The 19,930-nt window shown below is 40.7% G+C and overlaps 1 protein-coding gene across 4 annotated transcripts in view; it reads right to left on the bottom strand.

The window, feature by feature from the left end:
• LOC105468525 (TATA-box binding protein associated factor 2) overlaps window positions 1-19,733 on the bottom strand; it is a 119,710-nt gene extending 99,977 nt beyond the window's left edge. Inside the window, exons 1-3 of one of the 4 annotated variants that reach the window (XM_071067881.1) lie at window positions 19,355-19,733; window positions 18,554-18,608; window positions 6,375-6,535 (exon numbers count right to left, since the gene is read on the bottom strand). In XM_071067881.1, the coding sequence (XP_070923982.1) occupies window positions 6,375-6,535; window positions 18,554-18,608; window positions 19,355-19,437 (299 nt within the window). In that variant the 5' untranslated portion in view covers window positions 19,438-19,733. Of the gene's footprint in view, window positions 1-4,745; window positions 4,908-5,002; window positions 5,079-6,374; window positions 6,536-18,553; window positions 18,609-19,354 lie in introns of those variants that run through there. The other 3 variants (XM_071067882.1, XM_071067883.1, XM_071067884.1) reach the window with 3 other exon arrangements.
• Between the last annotated feature and the right edge of the window lie 197 nt (window positions 19,734-19,930).

Here is a 19,930-nt window from a genome sequence, read left to right as displayed (position 1 = left end):
ATACAAAGGAAAGTCTGAGATTTTAGTGTACCTGTTGCCCAAGTAGTGTACCTTGTACCCAATATGTCATTTTAAAAATCTCTCCCTCCTCCCTGCTTCTGAGTCTCCAATATCCAGATATATCACTCTGTATGTCTTCACATACCCATAGCTTAGTCTCGAATACTCTGATGGTTTAGATTTCAACATACAAATAAAAAATGAGAACATATGGTATTTGATTTTCCATTTCCGAGTTACTTCACTCAGAATAGTGGCCTCCAGTTCCAGCCATGTTGCTACAAAAGACATTTCATTACTTTTTTATGGCTGAGTAGTATCCCATGAGGTGTGTGTGTGTGTGTGTGTATGTATGTATATATGTGTGTATGTGTGTGTCTATATATGTGGTGTGTGTGTATGTATACACATGTGTATACACACCACATTTCCTTTATCCACTCATCAGTTAATGTGGACTTAGACTGGTTCCATATCTTTGCAATTGTGAATCGTGCTGCAATAAACATAGACATGTAGATGTCTTTTTTGACATAGGGACTTATTTTCCTTTGAATAGATAGCCAGTAGTGAGAACGCTAGATCAAATGGTAGATCTACTTGAACTCTCCGTACTGTTTTCCACACAGGTTGTACTCATTTACACTCTCACCAGCAGTGTATAAGCATTCCCTTTTCATCATATCCATGCCAACATCTATGGGTTTTTTTCTTTGTTTTTACTTTTTCATAATGGCCATTCTGGCTGGGATAAGGGGTATGTCATTGTGGTTTTAATTTGCATTTCCCTGATCATTAGTGATGTTGAGAATTTTTTTAATATGTGTTGGCTATTTGTATATCTTCTTTTAACAAAAGTCTATTCATGTTGCTTTAATGTGTTTTATCTGATATAAAAGAACAGCTACTCCTGCTTGATTTTGGTTTCTATTTGCATGGTATATGTTTTTCCACCCCTTTACCGTGAGTCTGCAAGAATCCTTGTGGGTGTTAGGTGATTCTCTTGAGGACAGTGGATATTTGGTTTGTGATTTTTAATTCTAAAACAACTTTTAAAAGGCGAATGAGTTTCAAGCTACTAGAAATACTTTATCTAGATAAAGGACAAAATGGATCTACTGAAATGTATATACTGATCTAGTCCAAATAGGAAGAACCATATCTAGAGTTCAGGGATTACCACATTTAAGAAAACACAGTATCAAATCTGAGATTATCCAGAGAAGGACAAAGAGGATGGAAATAAATTGAGAAAGAGTTTCTAACATGAGGAATGGTTGAGAATAATCTCAATAATTCTGTAGCCTGAAGAAAAGAAAACTTAGGGGAAAGGTATTTATTTAGTTAGGATTAAGTTTGTGACTATTAAGACAAAACAAACTGTAGCTCAATGTAATAAAGAACTTTCCAGCATTTAGAAATAATGAAAGGGGTGCTTTAAAATATAATGAGGACCAGGCATGGTGGCTCACACCTGTAACTGCGGCACTTTGGGAGACCAAGGCAGAAGGACCACTTGAGGCCAGGAGTTCAAAACCAGTTTAGGCAACATAGTGAGACCATGCATCCAGTAAATAATAAAAAAAAAATTAATTAACCAAACGTGGTGGCGGGCACATATTGTCCCAGCTACTTGAGAAGCTAAGGCAGAGGATGGCTTGAGTGCAGGAGTTCAAGGCTGTAGTAAGCTATGATCGCACCACTGCATTCCAGCCTGGGTGACAGAGCAAGGCTCTGTCTTTAAAAATATAAAAATAAAAAAATAAAAAAATTAAGAAAAATACATTATGAGCCCTGCCGAACTGGAAGTATTCAAGCAGAAAATGAAATATAGTAAGGCTTCATGTTGAATTTTAGACTAAATGAACTCTAATGTCCCTCCAACTCTAAGATAACTTAATTCTAATACTAATAAACCAACTGGCAGTGCATCATTGTAGCTGAGTTAAAATATTGATATTACTTAACCATAATCAATAAGGGAATTACCAATTTATATTACATGACATTAATGAAATAATGTTAAAGCTCCATGTAGAAGTCTGCATTAAAATATAGAATCTACAAAATATTAAAAAAACCAAACCCAGCAATTTAAAAAAAAAATTATAACTGGATAATTACTTCATTTATATACTAAAATAGGTAATTTCATTCCCGCTGCCACTCCTTGGTGGAAATTAAACTTATTTTTGACACTGAAAAGTTGGGACATTTCAAGTAAAATAAAAAGGGGCTTCTCGGCTGGACGTGGTGGCTCACGCCTGTAATCCCAGCACTTTGGGAGGCTGAGGCGGGCAGATCATGAGGTCAGGAGTTCGAGACCAGCCTGGCCGATGGGCTGAAACCCTGTCTCTACCAAAAATACAAAAACAAAAACAAAAAACAAACAAAAAATTAGCTGGGTGTGCTGGCGCGCACCCGTAGTACCAGCTACTAGGGAAGCTGAGGCAGGAGAATCGCTTGAATCCAGGAGGCGGAAGTTGCAGTGAGCCGAGATTGTGCCACTGCATTCCAGCCTGGACAACAGAACAAGACTCTGTCTTAAAAAACAAACAAACAAAAAAAAAAAAGGTTGGGGGCTTCTCAAAGTGGAAAAGCCTGGCCAGATGCAGTGGCTCACGCCTGTAATCCCAGAACTTTGGGAAGCCAAGGCAAGCAGATCACAAGGTCACAAGTTCGAGATCAACCTGACCAACATGGTGAAACCCTGTCTCTACTAAAAATACAAAAATTAGCCAGGTGTGGTAGCACGTGCCTATAATCCCAGTTACTCAGGAGGGTGAGGCAGGAGAATCACTTGAACCTAGAGGCGAAGGTTGCAGTGAGCAGAGATAGCACCATCGCACTCCAGCTTGGACGATAGAGCGAGACTTGGTCTTAAATAAAAAAAGAAAAAGAAAAAGAAAAAGTGGCAAAGCCTATCTAGGAATAAAACAAAGAGGAAAAAGAGCTATCAGTCACGGTAGGTTAAAGTCTCCCTGACAAAGTCTACATTTAACTTTTTCTAAGAAAAGAGAAGTACAGCAAAAACAAAAACACTGAAGCGCTGTAGCTCCTGTGGAGACAATCTACAATCTATCTACAATCCATAAGATTCACACACAAAATATATGTAGGAAAATTTCAAGTGCTGAATTATTTTACTGAGAAACTGTAAAGCAAAAAGACAGCTGCTTATACATATTACATAACCAATATGTTTTTAAATTGTTAGTATACGTAATGTAACATGTCAGCTAACAGTTGGATAAAATAGATAGAAATGCCTTTCAGCCTCTTATTCAAATGTTTCTTTTCCTTACATTCCCCTACAGTTCAAAGGAGCTGAATCTCAACCATTGTAAACACACTCTTTCAATCAAAAATAGGGAGGGCATGGCACCTTAACTTTAAAATAATAAAATGTGATTAAATAGTATAGTACATTACTTCTCTCAGTGTTAAGACATACTTGTATGTAAAATCAATGGTAAAATCAAATTTACTACTGAATTTGAAGTTTCACTTTTAATTTCAAAACTGCTATATTTAATTTCTGTTTTAGCTTTATTGGTTCATTAAAGAAGGAAAGTTATTTCAGAAATAAGTAACAGAAGCATCTAGGAGCATGCTAAAGGCCTTAGCTATCTGCCTTTCCCAAAGTTCTCTTTAAAAGTAACGTCTTTCACAGGTCTTTTTCACATCTAACTGCCAATAAACATAATATTTCTTCTGAATAATTGGTGTGTTTTTGTCATGTCTTATGAATCTTAAAAACCCTCTTTGCTATGGCAATCAGAAATATAAGACACAAATCTGCAGTTTTCCTCTAGGACTTGTGCAGTAACTTAATAGTGAATATCCACCACCATCCTATACTTGCTTACCCTTCATGCTAATTTCATTAGCTACTTTCTAAAACTTATGTCTAATAAAACTCTAAAATCAATTTATTTTTGAATAATTCAGAGGATAAACAGAAGCAAAAATACGAAAATCACCTCTCTTAAAGAGTAATAAAGATTCTAAAGCTAAGCAAAAAAGCAGGGATAGTCATGCATACTAGTCAATTCTTAGTCAAGCATTTACTAAGTGGCCATGGCCAACAGAGCTATGGTTCTAGTTGAATGAAAAATTTTAAATACATTCCATCTTTCCCAATTTCCTAGCCTAACCTTTGAAAAGATTCTCTTTTAGAACTTCCTCTTCATTCTTTAAATTATAAATATATACAGGTCTGTGGCGTGTTAGGAACCAGGCCACACAGCAGGAGGTGAGTAGCAGGTGAGCAAGCATTACCTTCTGAGCTCTGCCTCCTGTCAGATCACCAGCAGCACCAGATTCTCATAGGAGCCCAAACTCTATTGTGAACTGCACATGCAAGAGATATAGGTCACACGCTACTTATGAGAATCTAATGCCTGATGATCTCAGGTGGAAGTTTCATCCAAAACGCCCTCTGCCCCCTGGTCCGTGGAAAAACTGTCTTCCACGAAACCACTGACTTAGAACACTAAAAGTAATGAGGCATCTTCCATTATCGCTAGAGAAAAAATTTAGGGAATATCACTAGAGAAAAATTTTAGGGAAAATGTTTAGGGAATATCATCAAAATAAAAAGAGCAAAGTAAAGCTTGCTTCCTTAACAGACCAAGAGTCCTGTCATTACACTTAACAGATTATCTTGAGACCTGGGCAGCAACAACAAATTATTAGTAAAAAAGAAGTAAAGACACTGTGTTTTGTGACCGACAAACAGGTACCTTGCCCTATTATCAAATGCAGAGTTCTAGGCTGGATAGGGTGGATATTTTGACCTTCCGGCAAGGTAATTGGTCCTCTATCTGCTCTTCATCAGGTGATCTTTCCATTTATTAGTGGTGTATACTAACCTCCTCAAAGGCAGAAGTTTTTGTTTTTGTTTTCTGGGGGAAAAGGGATGCAGATAATTTTGTAATAAGTCTTTTCATGTCAGTTCTACAAATGTGGCTTTAAAAGCAATGTAATTTCAACAACTCACCTTTGTGAAATGGAAAGTTACAGGAGTAAATCAGGGATTCCCTGAATTTTTCCAATCCCATTTGTGTATCTCCTCTCTAAATGTGAAAGATTTTAAACCAATGATTATTGGGACCATAAATATGTCTAAAAACAAGCCGCCCTTGTAAACCTTTGCAATTCCTTATGGCAGTGGTTCTCAAGTTTTGGTCTGTATCAGAATTACCTGGCAAGCTTGTTAAAACACAAACTGTAGGAGCCTATCCACAATTTCTGATTCAGGTCTAGGGTATTGTTTGAGAACTGGTCAGTCGAACAAGTTCCCAGTTGATGCTTGTCTGGGAATCACACTTTAAGAACTGCTGCCTTAAGGCATTATACATCTAGACTAGTTAAAACATCATCTCGACTAAAAAGTTTATGATAAAGTTTTGGCATCCTACCCCTAAACACAAGGAATCACAGAAATAACATAACCCAATGTTATCAAAGCTTTGAAAAAGTAAGTGTCCTCACATGTATTGATAGTATTTAAATTTATGCTAATTTAAATTAGCATAAATTTAAATACTAGGGCACAATCAGGTAAAATACTGAAAAGAGCCATTAGAAATGACAAGTAAAATAATGAAAGGGAAAAAATTTGTATGTGCCAAAACATTCACTCACCACTTACGACTGCAAAATGCCAAACTACTGGAGAATAATTATACAAACTATAGTACACTGAGCAAATGGAGTATTATTTAACCATAAAGATGACAAAAAATGAAGCACACAAACACACAGAAAATGGAAACAAACTATGAAATACAAAAAGTAGAACATAAAACTGATAACAGCAATACATATTTAATGATAAAAACTAGAAGTAGCCTCAACAGATGTAGTATTTATTTAAGGTGAAGAAATAAGCTACTTTAGACCTAATATAAGATAGTTTAAGGCAGTCAATTTCATTAGCTACTTTCTAAAACTTTTCAATAGAATATTTCACAGAATATTTTGAAGTAGCCTCTGGTCTACAGATTACAGTGACCATCTAACCCACTGAAAATTACTTTCAATATTTATGAAGTAAATAGTTAAGAAAAACAGTAAAAGTAAAAAAAAAAAAAAAAAAAAAAAAACTAAGAAAATCTACTTACAGTTCCCAGATAATACTTCCTTAGAGTTTTAACATGCAGAAGGGAAACTTAGTAACTACGTTGGGCACAGCTAGCAAAATCACTTGAACCAAATGTACAGAGTGGTAAAACAGATCAAAAAGATTGGGATTCAAAGCCTAATAACAATGTTAAAAAAAAAAAATACTTCGAGAAAAACTAATCCAATCATTAAAAACATTTTTTCAAAACTGTTAAAAATAATGACTTTTAAAGTGCATAACTTACTGTTTTGATTCACTGTGACAAACTTCCAAGGTTGGGTCATTATAAATAAAGGCAGCCTCTAAATCATTGATCCTTACTCGGTATATTCTACACTGTTTACTGTTCAACTTGATTCTATTCAAGTTTGCAACTGTGGGAAATACAGTCAGTTCCACAAATCCCTGCAAAGATAGAGAATAACAACTTCATTACAAAGACTGGTATGTTTCAGAATATATTTCTTTTATTTTTACCACTTACACACATATTACACTCCAGACACAAAATCCCAAATAGCTACATACATATGTATGCTCTCCAAGTATCTTACTTTCAAACATGATTGTCCTAGTGACTGAATGGGTGTGAATTATGTATACTTTATCATCCTGGTGGTTCATATTCACGATTAGTGAAAATTAGGCAGTCAGAAAAAAGTAAAAGGGCTCGCTACTCTCAAAAACCAGAATTTTTAAACAGACTAGGATCTAAAAAGGGAAGAAAAAAAAATGACAGAGCAGAAAGAGAATCAAAACCAGAAGGTTGATGAGTGAAAGAACATGTCAGAAAAAAGGGGTAAAAAATGATACCACTGAAAGCAACAAGTATGAGTTTCTGCTCATGAGTAAATTAGGACACGTAAAATGGCAAGAGCTACAAAAGATACCAAGGCAAGTAGGAAAAATCTGCTGCTATATTCAGGAGCGGCAGATACGTCACAGTGTTCGATCACTTCCTATCAAGTCGTCCAGAGGCCGTATGTAGTTCGACCATGTTAGCTGTCAGAGGCCGTATGTAGTTCTACCGTGTTAGCTGTATGTTAGCAATGTCTCTTGTCCAACACATGAAAAACAGTTAAATACAGACTGTTCACCACCCTCTTGTATTGAATCAATGCGAAAGACGAACAGATTAAACACGGAATATATGTTCATTGATTTTAATATCTTGGGTTGAAAACTGATATACTCAAACATAAAACAAGGGAGGGCATGAAATTGCAGTATTTCAGGGGCTCCAAAGTGAACAGAAAAATTTCAGAGGCTATAACAGAAATATTTAAGAGAAAATTCAGATAGCAACCATAGAGGACTAGATTATAATGGCTGCTACCATGTACCAGACATTACACTAGATACTTTCCTATGTTCCCTCTAATCCTAATACCAACTCTAAGAGACTACTTTATACTTTTTACAAAGAAGCTACAAATATTACTGTAAAGTGTTTTAAAAAGTTAACTTTTTACAGATAAGATAACAAAGGCAAAAAAAAATTAGGTCAGTAATAAGTAGGGAATAGAGATTCAAACACAACTAAATAATTCCAAACAAATCCCACTATGCCATAATGCCTCTGGGTACAAGGGTTTTAAATAATATGCAAAGTTGTTTTTAGGTAACATTTAGCCCCAATTGCTCAAGAAAGCCTAGAGATTCTGTAGCCCCTTTGTTCTCAATTCCCAAGTAAGAGGAGAGCCACACACTCTTAAATCAGAACAATCTGCACATATCTGTGAGTTAGAAACACAGAGAACAAAAGAGCAAAGTCCAAAATACAGTTGATGAAGATTTTGTGTTTAAAGGTGTAAACTATGAAGAGCTGTAGGAAGGATGACCAGAATTCCTTTTAATTAGAATCTGTCATCCAATGACCATTCTAAATTTAAAAGAGTTTGGATCAGCTGAAAGATAAGAATTAGAACCAAGACAACTACAAAACAAAAGATTAAAGAAAGTACTGTCAATTGCTACTTGGGTGAGACATAAGAACAGCATCTGGCTTTCTAAACTCTGGTAACAATAATAGAATGATGAAATGTAATTCAGGAAGATAGGAAAAGCCCAGTCTCCTTGCACCATCAGGCCTCTGCCACCGCCTAGGGCTCTAACCTACACCTGCCCGAAACATTCAGACCCATTAACCTCTACAAGTCTTCAATCTCTGCTGCCCTTAGCCACTGGCATAACTGCAAGCCCCTCAGGTCGTCTAGCCTCTCACTCCTTGCTTCTTGCTCTCTCCCCACCACTTTACAGATAACCATCCTCCTGGAGCCCACATTCCATTTTAAACATTCCCTTTGTGCCTTTCAACCTTTTCTAAAACTCCCTTTCTGCCCTCTTGCCTTAAATGAAATGGCTCCTGAATCCTCCTAGACAAGAAGTTACTTACTCTCCCACTCACTATAAATGAGGGTAGTGGAAAATAGGCATTCTCCTAGTTTCCACAACTACTTCCAGGCCATTTATAGGATTTTATTTAACGTACACTATAAGGTTAAGGACAGTGTGGTGTCACCGTTAAAAGCAGGTGTTTTGGAGGTAGACTCCCTGTATAGAAATCCTAGCTCTACCACTTAGTAACTGTATGATCTTGGGCTAGTGACTCCAGCTCACTGTGCCTCAGTTTCTTCATAAAAAATAATGACATTACTGGCCTATTAGTGTTATTATGACAACCGAACAGCCAGGCATGGGCTCACTCCTGTAATCCTAGCACTTTGGGAGGCTGAGGCAGGAGGATTGCTTGAGTCCAGGAGTTCAGAACCAGCCTGGTCAATATAACAAGACCCTATCTCTACAAACTACTAAAAAATTAGCCAGGCATGGTGGCTGCAGTTCCAGCTACTGGGGAGGCTGAGGTAGAAGGATTGCTTGAGCCTGGGAGGTTGAGGCTGCAGCGAGTCGTGATTGTGACACGGGTGACAGAGCAAGATCACATCTCAAAAACAAAACAAAACAAAAACAAAGACAACTGAAAAACTTACTATATGGAAAACACTTAAAATTATAGCTGGCATCTAGTATATGCTTAATAAATGCTTTTGTTATTCTTTTCTGTTTATCCTTTGTGTTCATGCTCTACAGGTACACTATCCTCTATGCTTCTTCATTAATGTCTATGAAATTCCCCAACATTTGCTGAAGGCTCATACTCTTTTTTTTTTTCTTTTCAGAGACAAGGTTTTGTTCTGTCACCCAGGCTGGAGTGCGGTGTAGCAATCATGGCACACTACAGCCTCAACCTCCCAGGCTCAAGTGATCCTCTCACCTCAGCCTCCAGAATAGCTGGGGACTACAGGCATGCACTACTACTTCTGGTTAATTAAAAATTTTTTTCTCTAGAGATGGGTCTTATCATGTTGCCCAAGCCGGTCTGGAACTTCTGGCCTCAAGGACCCTCCTATCTCAGCCTCCCAGAGCACTGGGATTACAGGTATAAATACTGCACCTGGTCACATACTCTTCTTTTGTAACACACGTCTCCCATCACTCTAAGTGACTTGAATATAGATGTGTCTGATCCAACCAATAAAACTGCCTCAAAGTTCTCTGACCTCAATTCCTACAATCTTCACTTCCATCCAGGAAGAATCAAGATCACACTCTGAAAAGCACTTCATCACTGCTTAGAACTGCTCTGATGCTGACATGAACTCAAATGTCCACAATGCCTCTCCTCACCCTTCTCATTACTTCTCTACCAGTCCTCCTGTTCAACTGCCTGAAATCCTCCTGTCCTTGACTTCTTCCAGTTTCTCACCACAATCTTCTTGGCACTCCCTTCACCCTAAATCCTTAAATTCAACCACTCCTCTGCCAACTACCAATTATCTTGCCCCTCTGTTTCATGTATCCATCTTTCCCTTCTGTTTAAGAATGATATATCCGGCCGGGCGCGGTGGCTCAAGCCTGTAATCCCAGCACTTTGGGAGGCCGAGACGGGCGGATCACGAGGTCAGGAGATCGAGACTATCCTGGCTAACACGGTGAAACCCCGTCTCTACTAAAAAATACAAAAAACTAGCCGGGTGAGGTGGCAGGCGCCTGTAGTCCCAGCTACTTGGGAGGCTGAGGCAGGAGAATGGCGTAAACCCGGGAGGCGGAGCTTGCAGTGAGCTGAGATCCGGCCACTGTACTCCAGCCTGGGCGACAGAGCGAGACTCCGTCTCAAAAAAAAAAAAAAAAAAAAAAGAATGATACATCCAAAGGTCCTTCAGCACCCACTCCCCACAGTATCCTCAGAAATATCAGTTTGTCTCTCTCCTATAATTACAATCTTTCCTTTCTGTAGAATGTTTTTCCTATGCCTATAAATATGTTCAAGACTCAAGGTTTTAAAAGTCTTTAGATCTATGCTACCCTCAAATGAATGTTTTGCCATCTTTCTCTCATACCTTCAAAAGAGAAATTCTTGAAAAAGTAGAATGTGTTCACTGTTCCAACTCTCTCTTCCATTCAGTACAATATGACTTACGCAGTCATCATTCCACTGAAGTTACCTGATATGGTCTGGCTGTGTCCCCACCCAAATCTCATCTTGAATTCTCATGTGTTGTGGGTGAGACATGGTGAGGGGTAACTGAATCATGAGGGTCAGTCTTTCCGTGCTGTTCTCGTAAAGTGAATAAATCTCATGAAATCTGACAGTTTGAAAAACGGGAATTTTTCTGCACAAGCTCTTTTTGCCTGCCGCCATCCATGTAAGAGATGACTTGCTCCTCCTTGCCTTCTGCCATGATTGTGAGGCTTCCCCAGCCACGTGGAACTGTAAGATCTCCATTAAACCTATTTCCTTTGTAAACTGCCCAGTCTCAGGTACGTCTTTACCAGCAGCATGAAAATGAACCAATACAGTAAACTACTACCAGTAGAGTGGGGTGCTGCTAAAAAGTTACCTGAAAATGTGGAAGCAACTTTGGAACTGGGTAACAGGCAGAGGCTGGAACAGTTTGGAGGGCTCAGAAGAAGACAAGAAAATACGGGAAAGTTTGGAACTTCCTAGAGACTTGTTGAATGGCTTTGACCAAAATGCTGATAGTGATATGGACAATAAGGTCCAGGCTGAGGTGGTCTCAGATGGAGATGAGGAACTTGTTGGGAACTAAAGCAAAGGTGACTCTTGTTATTTTTAGCATAGAGACTGGCAGTATTTTGCCCTGCCCTAGAGATCTGTGGAACTTTGAACTTGCGAAAGATGATTTAGGGTATCTGGTAGAAGAAATGTCTAAGCAGCAAAGCATTCAAGAGGTGACTTGGGTACTGTTAAAGGCATTCCATTTTATAATGAAAGTACAGCATAAAAGTGTGGAAAATTTCCAGCCTGACAATGATAGAAAAGAAAATCCCGACTGGGGATGGTGGCTCACACCTGTAATCCCAGGACATTTGGAGGCCAAGGCAGGTGGATCACGAGGTCAGGAACTCAAGACCAGCCTGGCCAAGATGATGAAACCCCATCTCTACTAAAAACACAAAAAATTAGCTTGGCATGGTGGTGGGCGCCTGTAATCCCAGCTACTCAGGAGGCTGAGATAGAGAATTGCTTGAACCCGGGAGGCGGAGGTTGCAGCGAGCTGAGATCGAGCCACTGCACTCCAGCCTGGGGAACAAAGCGAGACTCCGTCTCAAAAAAAAAAAAAAAAAAAAAAAAAGAAAATCCCATTTTCTGAGGAGAAATCCAAGCCGGCTATAGAAATTTGCATAAGTAATTGGGAGCTAAATGTTAATCCCCAAGAAAATGAGGAAAATGATGTCTCCAGGGCACATCAGAGGTCTTCACACAGCCCCTCCCATCATAGACCGGGAGGCCTAGGAGGAAAAAGTGGTTTTGTGGGCCAGGCCCGGGGTCCCCACGCTGTGTGCAGCCTAGGGACTTGGTGCCCTGCATCCTAGCCACTCCAGTCAGGGCTGAAAGGGGCCAACTTAGAGCTTGAGCCGTAGGTTCAGAGGGTACAAGCCTCAAGTCTTGGCAGCTTCCATGTAGTGGTGAGCCTGTGAGTACACAAAAGTCAAGAATTGAGGTTTGGGAACCTCCATCTAGATTTCAGAAGATGTATGGAAACGCCTGGATGCCCAGGCAGAAATTTGCTGCAGGGGAAGGATCCTCACGGAGAACCTCTCCTAGGCCAGTGCAGAAGAGATATGCGGTGTCAGAGCCCCCACAGGGTCCCTACTGAGGCACCGCCTAGTGGAGCTGTGAGAAGACGGCCACCATCCTCCAGACCCCAGAATGGTCCGCTGACAACATGCACCGTGCACCTGGAAAACCTGCAGACACTCAATGACATCCAGTCACGGGAGCGGGAGGCTGCAACCTGCAAAGTCACAGGGGCAGAGCTGCCCAAAACTATGGGAACCTACCTCTTACATCAGCATGACCTGGATGTGACATAGAGTCAACGGAGATCATTTTGGAGCTTTAAGATTTGACTGCCCTGCTCGATCTCAGATTTGCATGGGGCCTGTAGCCCCCTTGTTTTGGCTAATTTCTGCCATTTGGAATGGCTGTAGTCACCCATTGCCTGTACTCTCATTGTATCTAGGAAGTAACTAACTTGCTTTTGATTTTACAGGGTCATAGGCAGAAGGGACTTGCCTTGTCTCGGATAAGACTTTGGACTGTGGACTTCTGAGTTAATGCTAAAATGAGTTAAGATTTTGGGGGACTTTGGGAAGGAATGATTGGTTTTGAAATGTGAGGACGTAAGAACTGGGAGGGGCCAGGGGCACAATGATACAATTTGGCTGTGTTCCCACCCAAATCTCATCTTGAATTTCCATGTGTTGTGGGAGGGACCCAGTGGGAGGTAACTGAATCATGGGGGCAAGTCTTTCCTGCGCTGTTCTCATGATCATAAGTCTCACGAGATCTGACGGTTTGTTTGTTTGTTGTTGAGATAAAGTCTCGCTCTGTCACCCAGGCTGGAGTGCAATGGCACGATCTTGGCTCACTGCAACCTCCCTCTCCCAGGTTCAAGAGATTCTCCGGTCTCAGCCTCCCAAGCAGCTGGGATTACAGGCACCCACCATCAGGCCCGGCTAATTTTTGTATTTTTGTAGAGATGGGGTTTCACCACGTTGGCCAAGCTGGTCTTGAACTCCTGACCTCAGGGGATCCGCCCATCTCGGCCTCCCAAAGCACTGCGATTACAGGCGTGAGCCACTGCACCTGGCAATCTGATGGTTTTAAAAACAGGAGTTTTTCCAAATACCACATGTTCTCACTCATAAGTGGGAATTGAATAACGAGAACACATGGACACAGGGAGGGGAACATCAAACACCAGGGCCTGTTGGGGGGTGGGTGACTAGGGGAGGGATAACATTAGAAAAAATACCTAATGTAGGTGACAAGTTTATGGGTGCAGCTAATTACCAGGGCACGTGTATACCTATGTAGCAAAACTGCACGATCTGCACATGTAACCCAGAACTTAAAGTATAATTAAAAAACAAACAAAAAGCAACAACAACAAAAAAAACCGGGAGTTTTTCTGCACAAGCTCTCTTTTTGCCTGCTGCCATCCATGTAAGAGGTGGCTTGCTACTCCTTGCGTTCTGCCATGATTGTGAGGCGTCCCCAGCCACATGGAACTATTAGTTCTCCACTAAACTGCTTTCCTTTGTAAATTGCCCAGTTTCAGGTATGTCTTTATTAGCAGCATGAACATGGACTAATACATTACCCTTGCTGTGGTCACTAATGGCCAAGAATTACTTTCAGTTTTCAAGTTTATACTTACTGTTTACATTTAAAATTAATAACCATTTCTTTTTTTTTTTTTTTTTTTTTGAGATGGAGCTTCACTCTTGTTGCCCAGGCTGGAGTGCAGTGGTGCAATTTCGGCTCACTGGAACCTCTACCTCCTGGGTTCAAGCGACTCTCCTGCCTCAGCCTCCCGAGTAGCTGGGATTACAGGCGTCTGCCACCACACACAGCTAATTTTTTTGTATTCTTAGTAGAGGTGGGGTTTCACCATGTTGGCCAGTCTGGTTTCAAACTCCTCACCTCATGATCCACCGGCCTCGGCCTCCCAAAGTGCTGGGATTACAGGTGTGAGCCACCACGCCCAGCCTCCTCCTTCTTAAAATATGTTTTTCAGCCAGGTGCAGTGGCTCACACCTGTAATCCCAGCACTTTGGAAAGCCGAAGTAGGGTGGATCGCTTGAGCCCAGGAGTTTGAGACCAGCCTAAGCAAAATGGCAAAACTCCATCTCTACAAAAAATACAAAAATTAGCCAGGCTGGTGGTATGTGCCTGTGGTCCCAGCTAGTCAGGAGGCTGAGGTAGGATAAGCACCTGAGGCCAGGGAGGTTGAGGCTGCAGTGAGCTGTGACTGCACCACTGTACTCCAGCCTAGGTGACAGTGAGATCCTGTCTCAAAAAAAAGGTTTTCGCTGGTTTCTACAGGCCAAGTGTCAGTTTTCTCAAATATCATATTCTTCAGATATTTCTCCCTGATGCTCACTTCCTGCTAGATACTCTAAGTGAGCTTTTCCACACCCTTTATGAACAATTGTATATCAAAGGCTCCCAAATCTCTCTCACCATCCTTTATCTGCACAGACATGTAGCCACCTACCCACTATTCATCTCAATAACCCCACAGTGCATGAAATGTAACATTTTCTAATCTGACCTATGAATCTTTCCTCTCAAACCTGCTGCCCTTCCCTTCCATACACAGAGTAACCATTTGTTTAAACTTATGCATTTTATCTTGTACTCTATCACACAGAAGTAGATGGCATGATCAATTGCTGAAGGCTCAGTTACAGCAACAACTGAGAAACCTCCCACGGGATGCTGCCTTAAATTAGTGGACAATATATAGGATTATCTCTCCTAGCCAAAACAGAACTGAGAACCAAAGGTTGAAAGTTGGAGTGACTACTCTCACTATTACACCAAAAAGGTCATGGAAGGAATTTTCTTGGTTTTTTTTGGGACAGAGTTTTGTCTTGTTGCCCAGGCTGGAGTGCAATGGCACAATCTTGGCTCACTGCAACCTCTGCCTCCCGTGTTCAAGTGATTCTCCTGCCTCAGCCTCCCAAGTAGCTGGGATTACAGGTGCCTGCCACCATGCTCAGCTAATTTTATTTTTAGTGGAGATAGGGTTTCATTATGTTGGCCAGGCTGGTCTCAAACTCCTGACCTCGTGATGTGCCCGCGTCGGCCTCCCAAAGTGCTAGGATTACAAGCATGAGCCACTGCGTCTGGCCAATTTTTGTAATTTTAGTAGAGATGGGGTTTCACCATGTTGGTCAGACTGGTCTCGAACTCCTGACCTCAGGTGATCCACCCACCTCAGTCTCCCAAAGTGCTGGGATTACAGGTGTGAGCCACCGTGCCCAGCCATGGAAGGAATTTTTGCCTCCTGTCTCTGACCCTGGGTTCAGTGTGTTGAGAGGTCCTAGTGCCCAAGTGAAGAATGCATCCAGGAGGGCATATACTCATGATTCCATTCCATTGGAAGTTGAGGTTACCTCTTGACCACCTTGAGCTCCTCATCCCAAAGAACCAAAAAGCAGCGAAAGGGGTCCTCTTCTGGCTGGAATGAATCATTTCAACTACCAAAGAGAAAATTAAAGCTTTGCTATACAATACAGACAAGAATCACATCTGAAATCTAGGGGATTTCCTGAGATGCCTCTCAGATCCCCCCTAACAGTCCTAGGCAACAGAAACTGCAACAACCCAATAAAGACATGAACAGCACTGAACGTCCTAAAGAAACAAGGGTCTAGGTCATCCCAATAGAAATGTCAGCAGAAGGAAAAGGAAACACCAAAGGAGTGGAGAAATAAAGCAGTGTATATCAGCTTCGGCCATGCTACCAGCTAAGGGAAGCAGGGACTGTTACAATTTAGTTTTATACTATTTCTTTCAACCACTTTTCTTTCCACTATCTTGCATAAAAGACGCTAGAGGTGACTAATATTTTAGGTGGGAACAGGGCTGAACTGTCATCTCTCACACTAACAGAATAGCTCAGGGGTTAGCAAACTCTCTCTTAAAGGGCCAGATAGAAATATTTTAGGCTTTGTGGGTCACACAGTCTGTCTCAGCTACTCACCTCTGCCAGTGTAGCTCCAAAACCTCCATAGTCAATATATAACTAAATGGGGATGGCTGTGTTCAGGTAACAGTTCACTTAAAAAATAAGTAGTCAGCCATTGCCAACTCTTTCAGTGGCTCATAGAACTTTGTAAGTTCCCCATGTTAGCAGCATTAGCTTTTCATCTCAATCAAAGACAATAGTGGATGTGTTGGGGTTAAAAAGATAGACTCTTCTGATTATTCTCCTTTTGCCCCTCCTGATCTGCTCTCTACGCTACTCAATACCCTAGGAGTTTCATTAACTGGGCTCTACCCTTCTAGATGGGTTGGTCCAACAGTTTCCACAGAAAGGAAACTGGAAAGCAGAAGGAAAGCAAGTTTATATTAATTACCCCAGATTCCTTTCTGCCAGGCTGCAGGTAAGCAGTAGCTTCATTCTTCTATTAAAAGACACAGTTCCTACAAGGTAACTCTTTCCATGGCTACAGTAGGTTCTAGTAACTTCCCCTTCCCTTTGTTGTTTCAGGCCTGGAAGTGGCAACTGTTCCTCACTGTTAATAGCTCAGAGGGTTCCTCCACCTCATGTTGGTTTCTGTTAACTCTGTTCTAAATAGTCCATTCATTTCCCTCAATTAGCATATATATACATATATATATATGTATATATATATGCCATTTACTTCCTGCCAAGATCCTAACCCACACAACATCCAACCAAAGTTTCCAGTGGGAAACTTAAGTCATCCACAACCCCTTTATAGCAGTCCTGAAAAAGTCATGTGCAACTTCTGTCTATTGATTCCTGTGGGACAACACAGGTGGAAGGGGGAATGACAGATGTAAAGAAAGTGCATCGAACTCTTATCATTTGCCAACTTTATGCCCTTAAGAAAGTTACTTAACCTCCATTCTTTTAGCTGCCTCAATTATGCCTTAATCCTAATATGAGGATTAAAATATTATCTACCTCATAAGGTAATTATGAAGATTGAGTTAATACACATTAACCTTAGAAGATACCTTACATAGATTAATGGCTAAATATATGTTCACTAATTCAATCATGTCAACTCTATTTCAATTCCATTTTCACAAAGGCTATCTTCATTTAGGACTTCACCATTTCTCCCCTAGATTACTGCAGTAACCTCTGAACGAGACTCCCTAATTCCCTTGTGTTTCCTACCCAATTCATACAACATAATACAACTCAAGTATCCTACTATAAGATACAAGGTACATAACTTAGAGAAGACTGCATGAGAAATTCCATAAATGAGGAGACTAGATTTAATAAACCTTTTAGGAATATTACAAATCTAAGATTCTATGACTCTTATGAAAAGTGACATTTTTCTATCTATTCAGCTTATCCTAAGTAAACATGTCCATACATGGGTAACAAATCTGACAGAGAAGTTGATACCATCACTCAAGGAAAACCAGCTCTCATTAACATTTTAGTCTATGTAATAAAGGTAGCCCTAAGAAAGTAAATTAAATAAATACTTGAGTTTTCAGCCAGGTGCAGTGGTTCATGCCTGTAATCCCAGCATTTTGGGAGGCAGAGGCAGGTGAATCACTTGAGGTCAGGAGTTCGAGACCAGCCTGGCCAACATGGAGAAACTCTGACTCCACTAAAAATAAAAAAATAAGTCGGGCGTGGTCGTGCACACCTGTAATTCAAGCTACTTGGGAGGTTGAGGTAGGAGAACTACTTGAACCCAGGAGGTGGAGGTTGCAGTAAGCCAAGATCACAGCACCGCACTCCAGCCTGGGTGACAGAGCGAGACTCTGTCTCAAACAAACAAACAAACAAAAAACTTGAGTGTTCAAGCTTTTTCCTAAAATTGATTATATCAGCAATTCATACATCTAAATTGTGTTGGGGGGTGGGGGGAGGTAGAGGGTTTCTAGATCTCAAATTCTCTGTCTAAAACTTCATTACAAAGCAACATCACCTAGTCAAGAAGCAAAAGTAGCCTCTTAGAAGCCAAGTCAGTGAGTGTATTAATCTTAATCTTTTTCATAGAAGAAATGTCGCTATGGTCTTATACTTGTTTCATGCACAATTATAAAATGCTTGGCTATACAAGCTTTCACACTATATACCAGATAAAGAGTAATAAAATTTTAATTAGGAAATTGAAAAAAAAAGGAAAGGGAGAATTTGGGAGGCGATAGGTATTAGTAGAAGGACCATGGAACTTGTAATCATACAGACCCTAATTTTAATTCTTACCTATTCTCGAAACAATTATCTGGAAGACTATAAACTTTCTAAGTACTGTGAGGGGTGGATTGTTACTCTTTATAGTGGACTTGTTACTGTTTATAATTGTTGAGAATAAACTTACCACAACAGATTTTCTCTGGAAATTTATGTTGTTGATGCAGACGACCTGATGGGTTGTATATTAATAAATATAAAAAGAAAATAAGGAAGAAATAATTTTTCTTATTAAAGTATAATTATATCCAAGTATAAATTAGGACTATGTGCTAAGTAATTCAAACTTGCATGTCAATATTTCATTTTAAAACTCTACAAATCGGGGCCTGGTGCGGTGGCTCACACGCCTGTAATCCCAGCACTTTGGGAGGCCGAGGCAAGCAGATCATGAGGTCAGGAGTTCGAGCCCAGCCTGGCCAACAGAGTGAAACCCAGTCTCTACTGAAAATACAAAAGTCAGCCGGGCATCGTGGCACATGCCTGTAATCCCGGCTACTCAGGAGGCTGAGCCAGTAGAAAAGCTTGAGCCCGGGAGGTGGTGGCTGCAGTGAGCCGAGATCGCGTCGCTGCACTCCAGCCTGGGCGACAGAGAGACTCCATCTAAAAAAATAAAAAATTAAAAAAAAAAAAAAAAAAAAAACCTCTACCAATTGGGATGATTTTTACAAATCTAGCTACAGTCACGAAAACAGATTTTACAGAAATACAATCTAGTACTTAGAAAAAAAACTTAAGTAACCTGCAACGGGAATTAAATTTGCTGAATAACACTGTCATTCAAAACATTTTTACCTTACAAACACCATTTCCATCCAACTAGTAAATTCTAGTTTCCCAGGCCCACCAAGTCAATTTCAAGCAATCACAAAATGTAATTAATGGCAACAAAACCAAAAGGAAGGAAGGGAAATGAAAAAATACTTATAATTTATATGGCCTTGGGCTTTCAAAGCCCTTGTCTCCTTTCTTCCTGTTCATTCTGGCGGGCTCTACACTAGTCAGCGGCATGAAGTGGTCCCGCGGAGCTTGGCTTCCCGGCTTCCCGGTGGGATACAGGGCATTACTGGTCTTTGGCACCTCACACTCCCCGCTCCCCTGCGGTCCCCAAAAGTCACGTCTCGCAGCCGGCCAGTCCCCAGGGGAGCGAACTGAAGGGTGCTGCCCGTCTCAACCTCGATCCTTCGACTAGCTCCTAGAAGCCGCCGTCAACAAGCTTCTGTCACAGAGATGCTCCTCTCCGCAAATGCTCAAAGTGACCATCGGCCGACATCTTGTCTGAAACCTCTGACCTCCGACGTCAGCGGAAGTGGAACGGCGGCGGGGGTAGAACTAGGAAGTCTTGTCAATGGGCAGGGCTTGCGATTTTCGCCTGTGCCTTATCGTAAAAAATTGTTAAAATTTAGGAAAGCGAAGAAACTATTTGGTGGATGAAGCGAGAACAGCAGCAACAAAAGGAGGAAAGGTAGTTTTCTAGTACAAGCATATTAAGAAGAATGGAGGA

Source organism: Macaca nemestrina, chromosome 8, assembly GCF_043159975.1.
Source record: "Macaca nemestrina isolate mMacNem1 chromosome 8, mMacNem.hap1, whole genome shotgun sequence".
In the NCBI taxonomy this organism is placed as follows: domain Eukaryota; kingdom Metazoa; phylum Chordata; class Mammalia; order Primates; family Cercopithecidae; genus Macaca; species Macaca nemestrina.
This window is presented reverse-complemented; position numbering and strand designations above follow the sequence as displayed.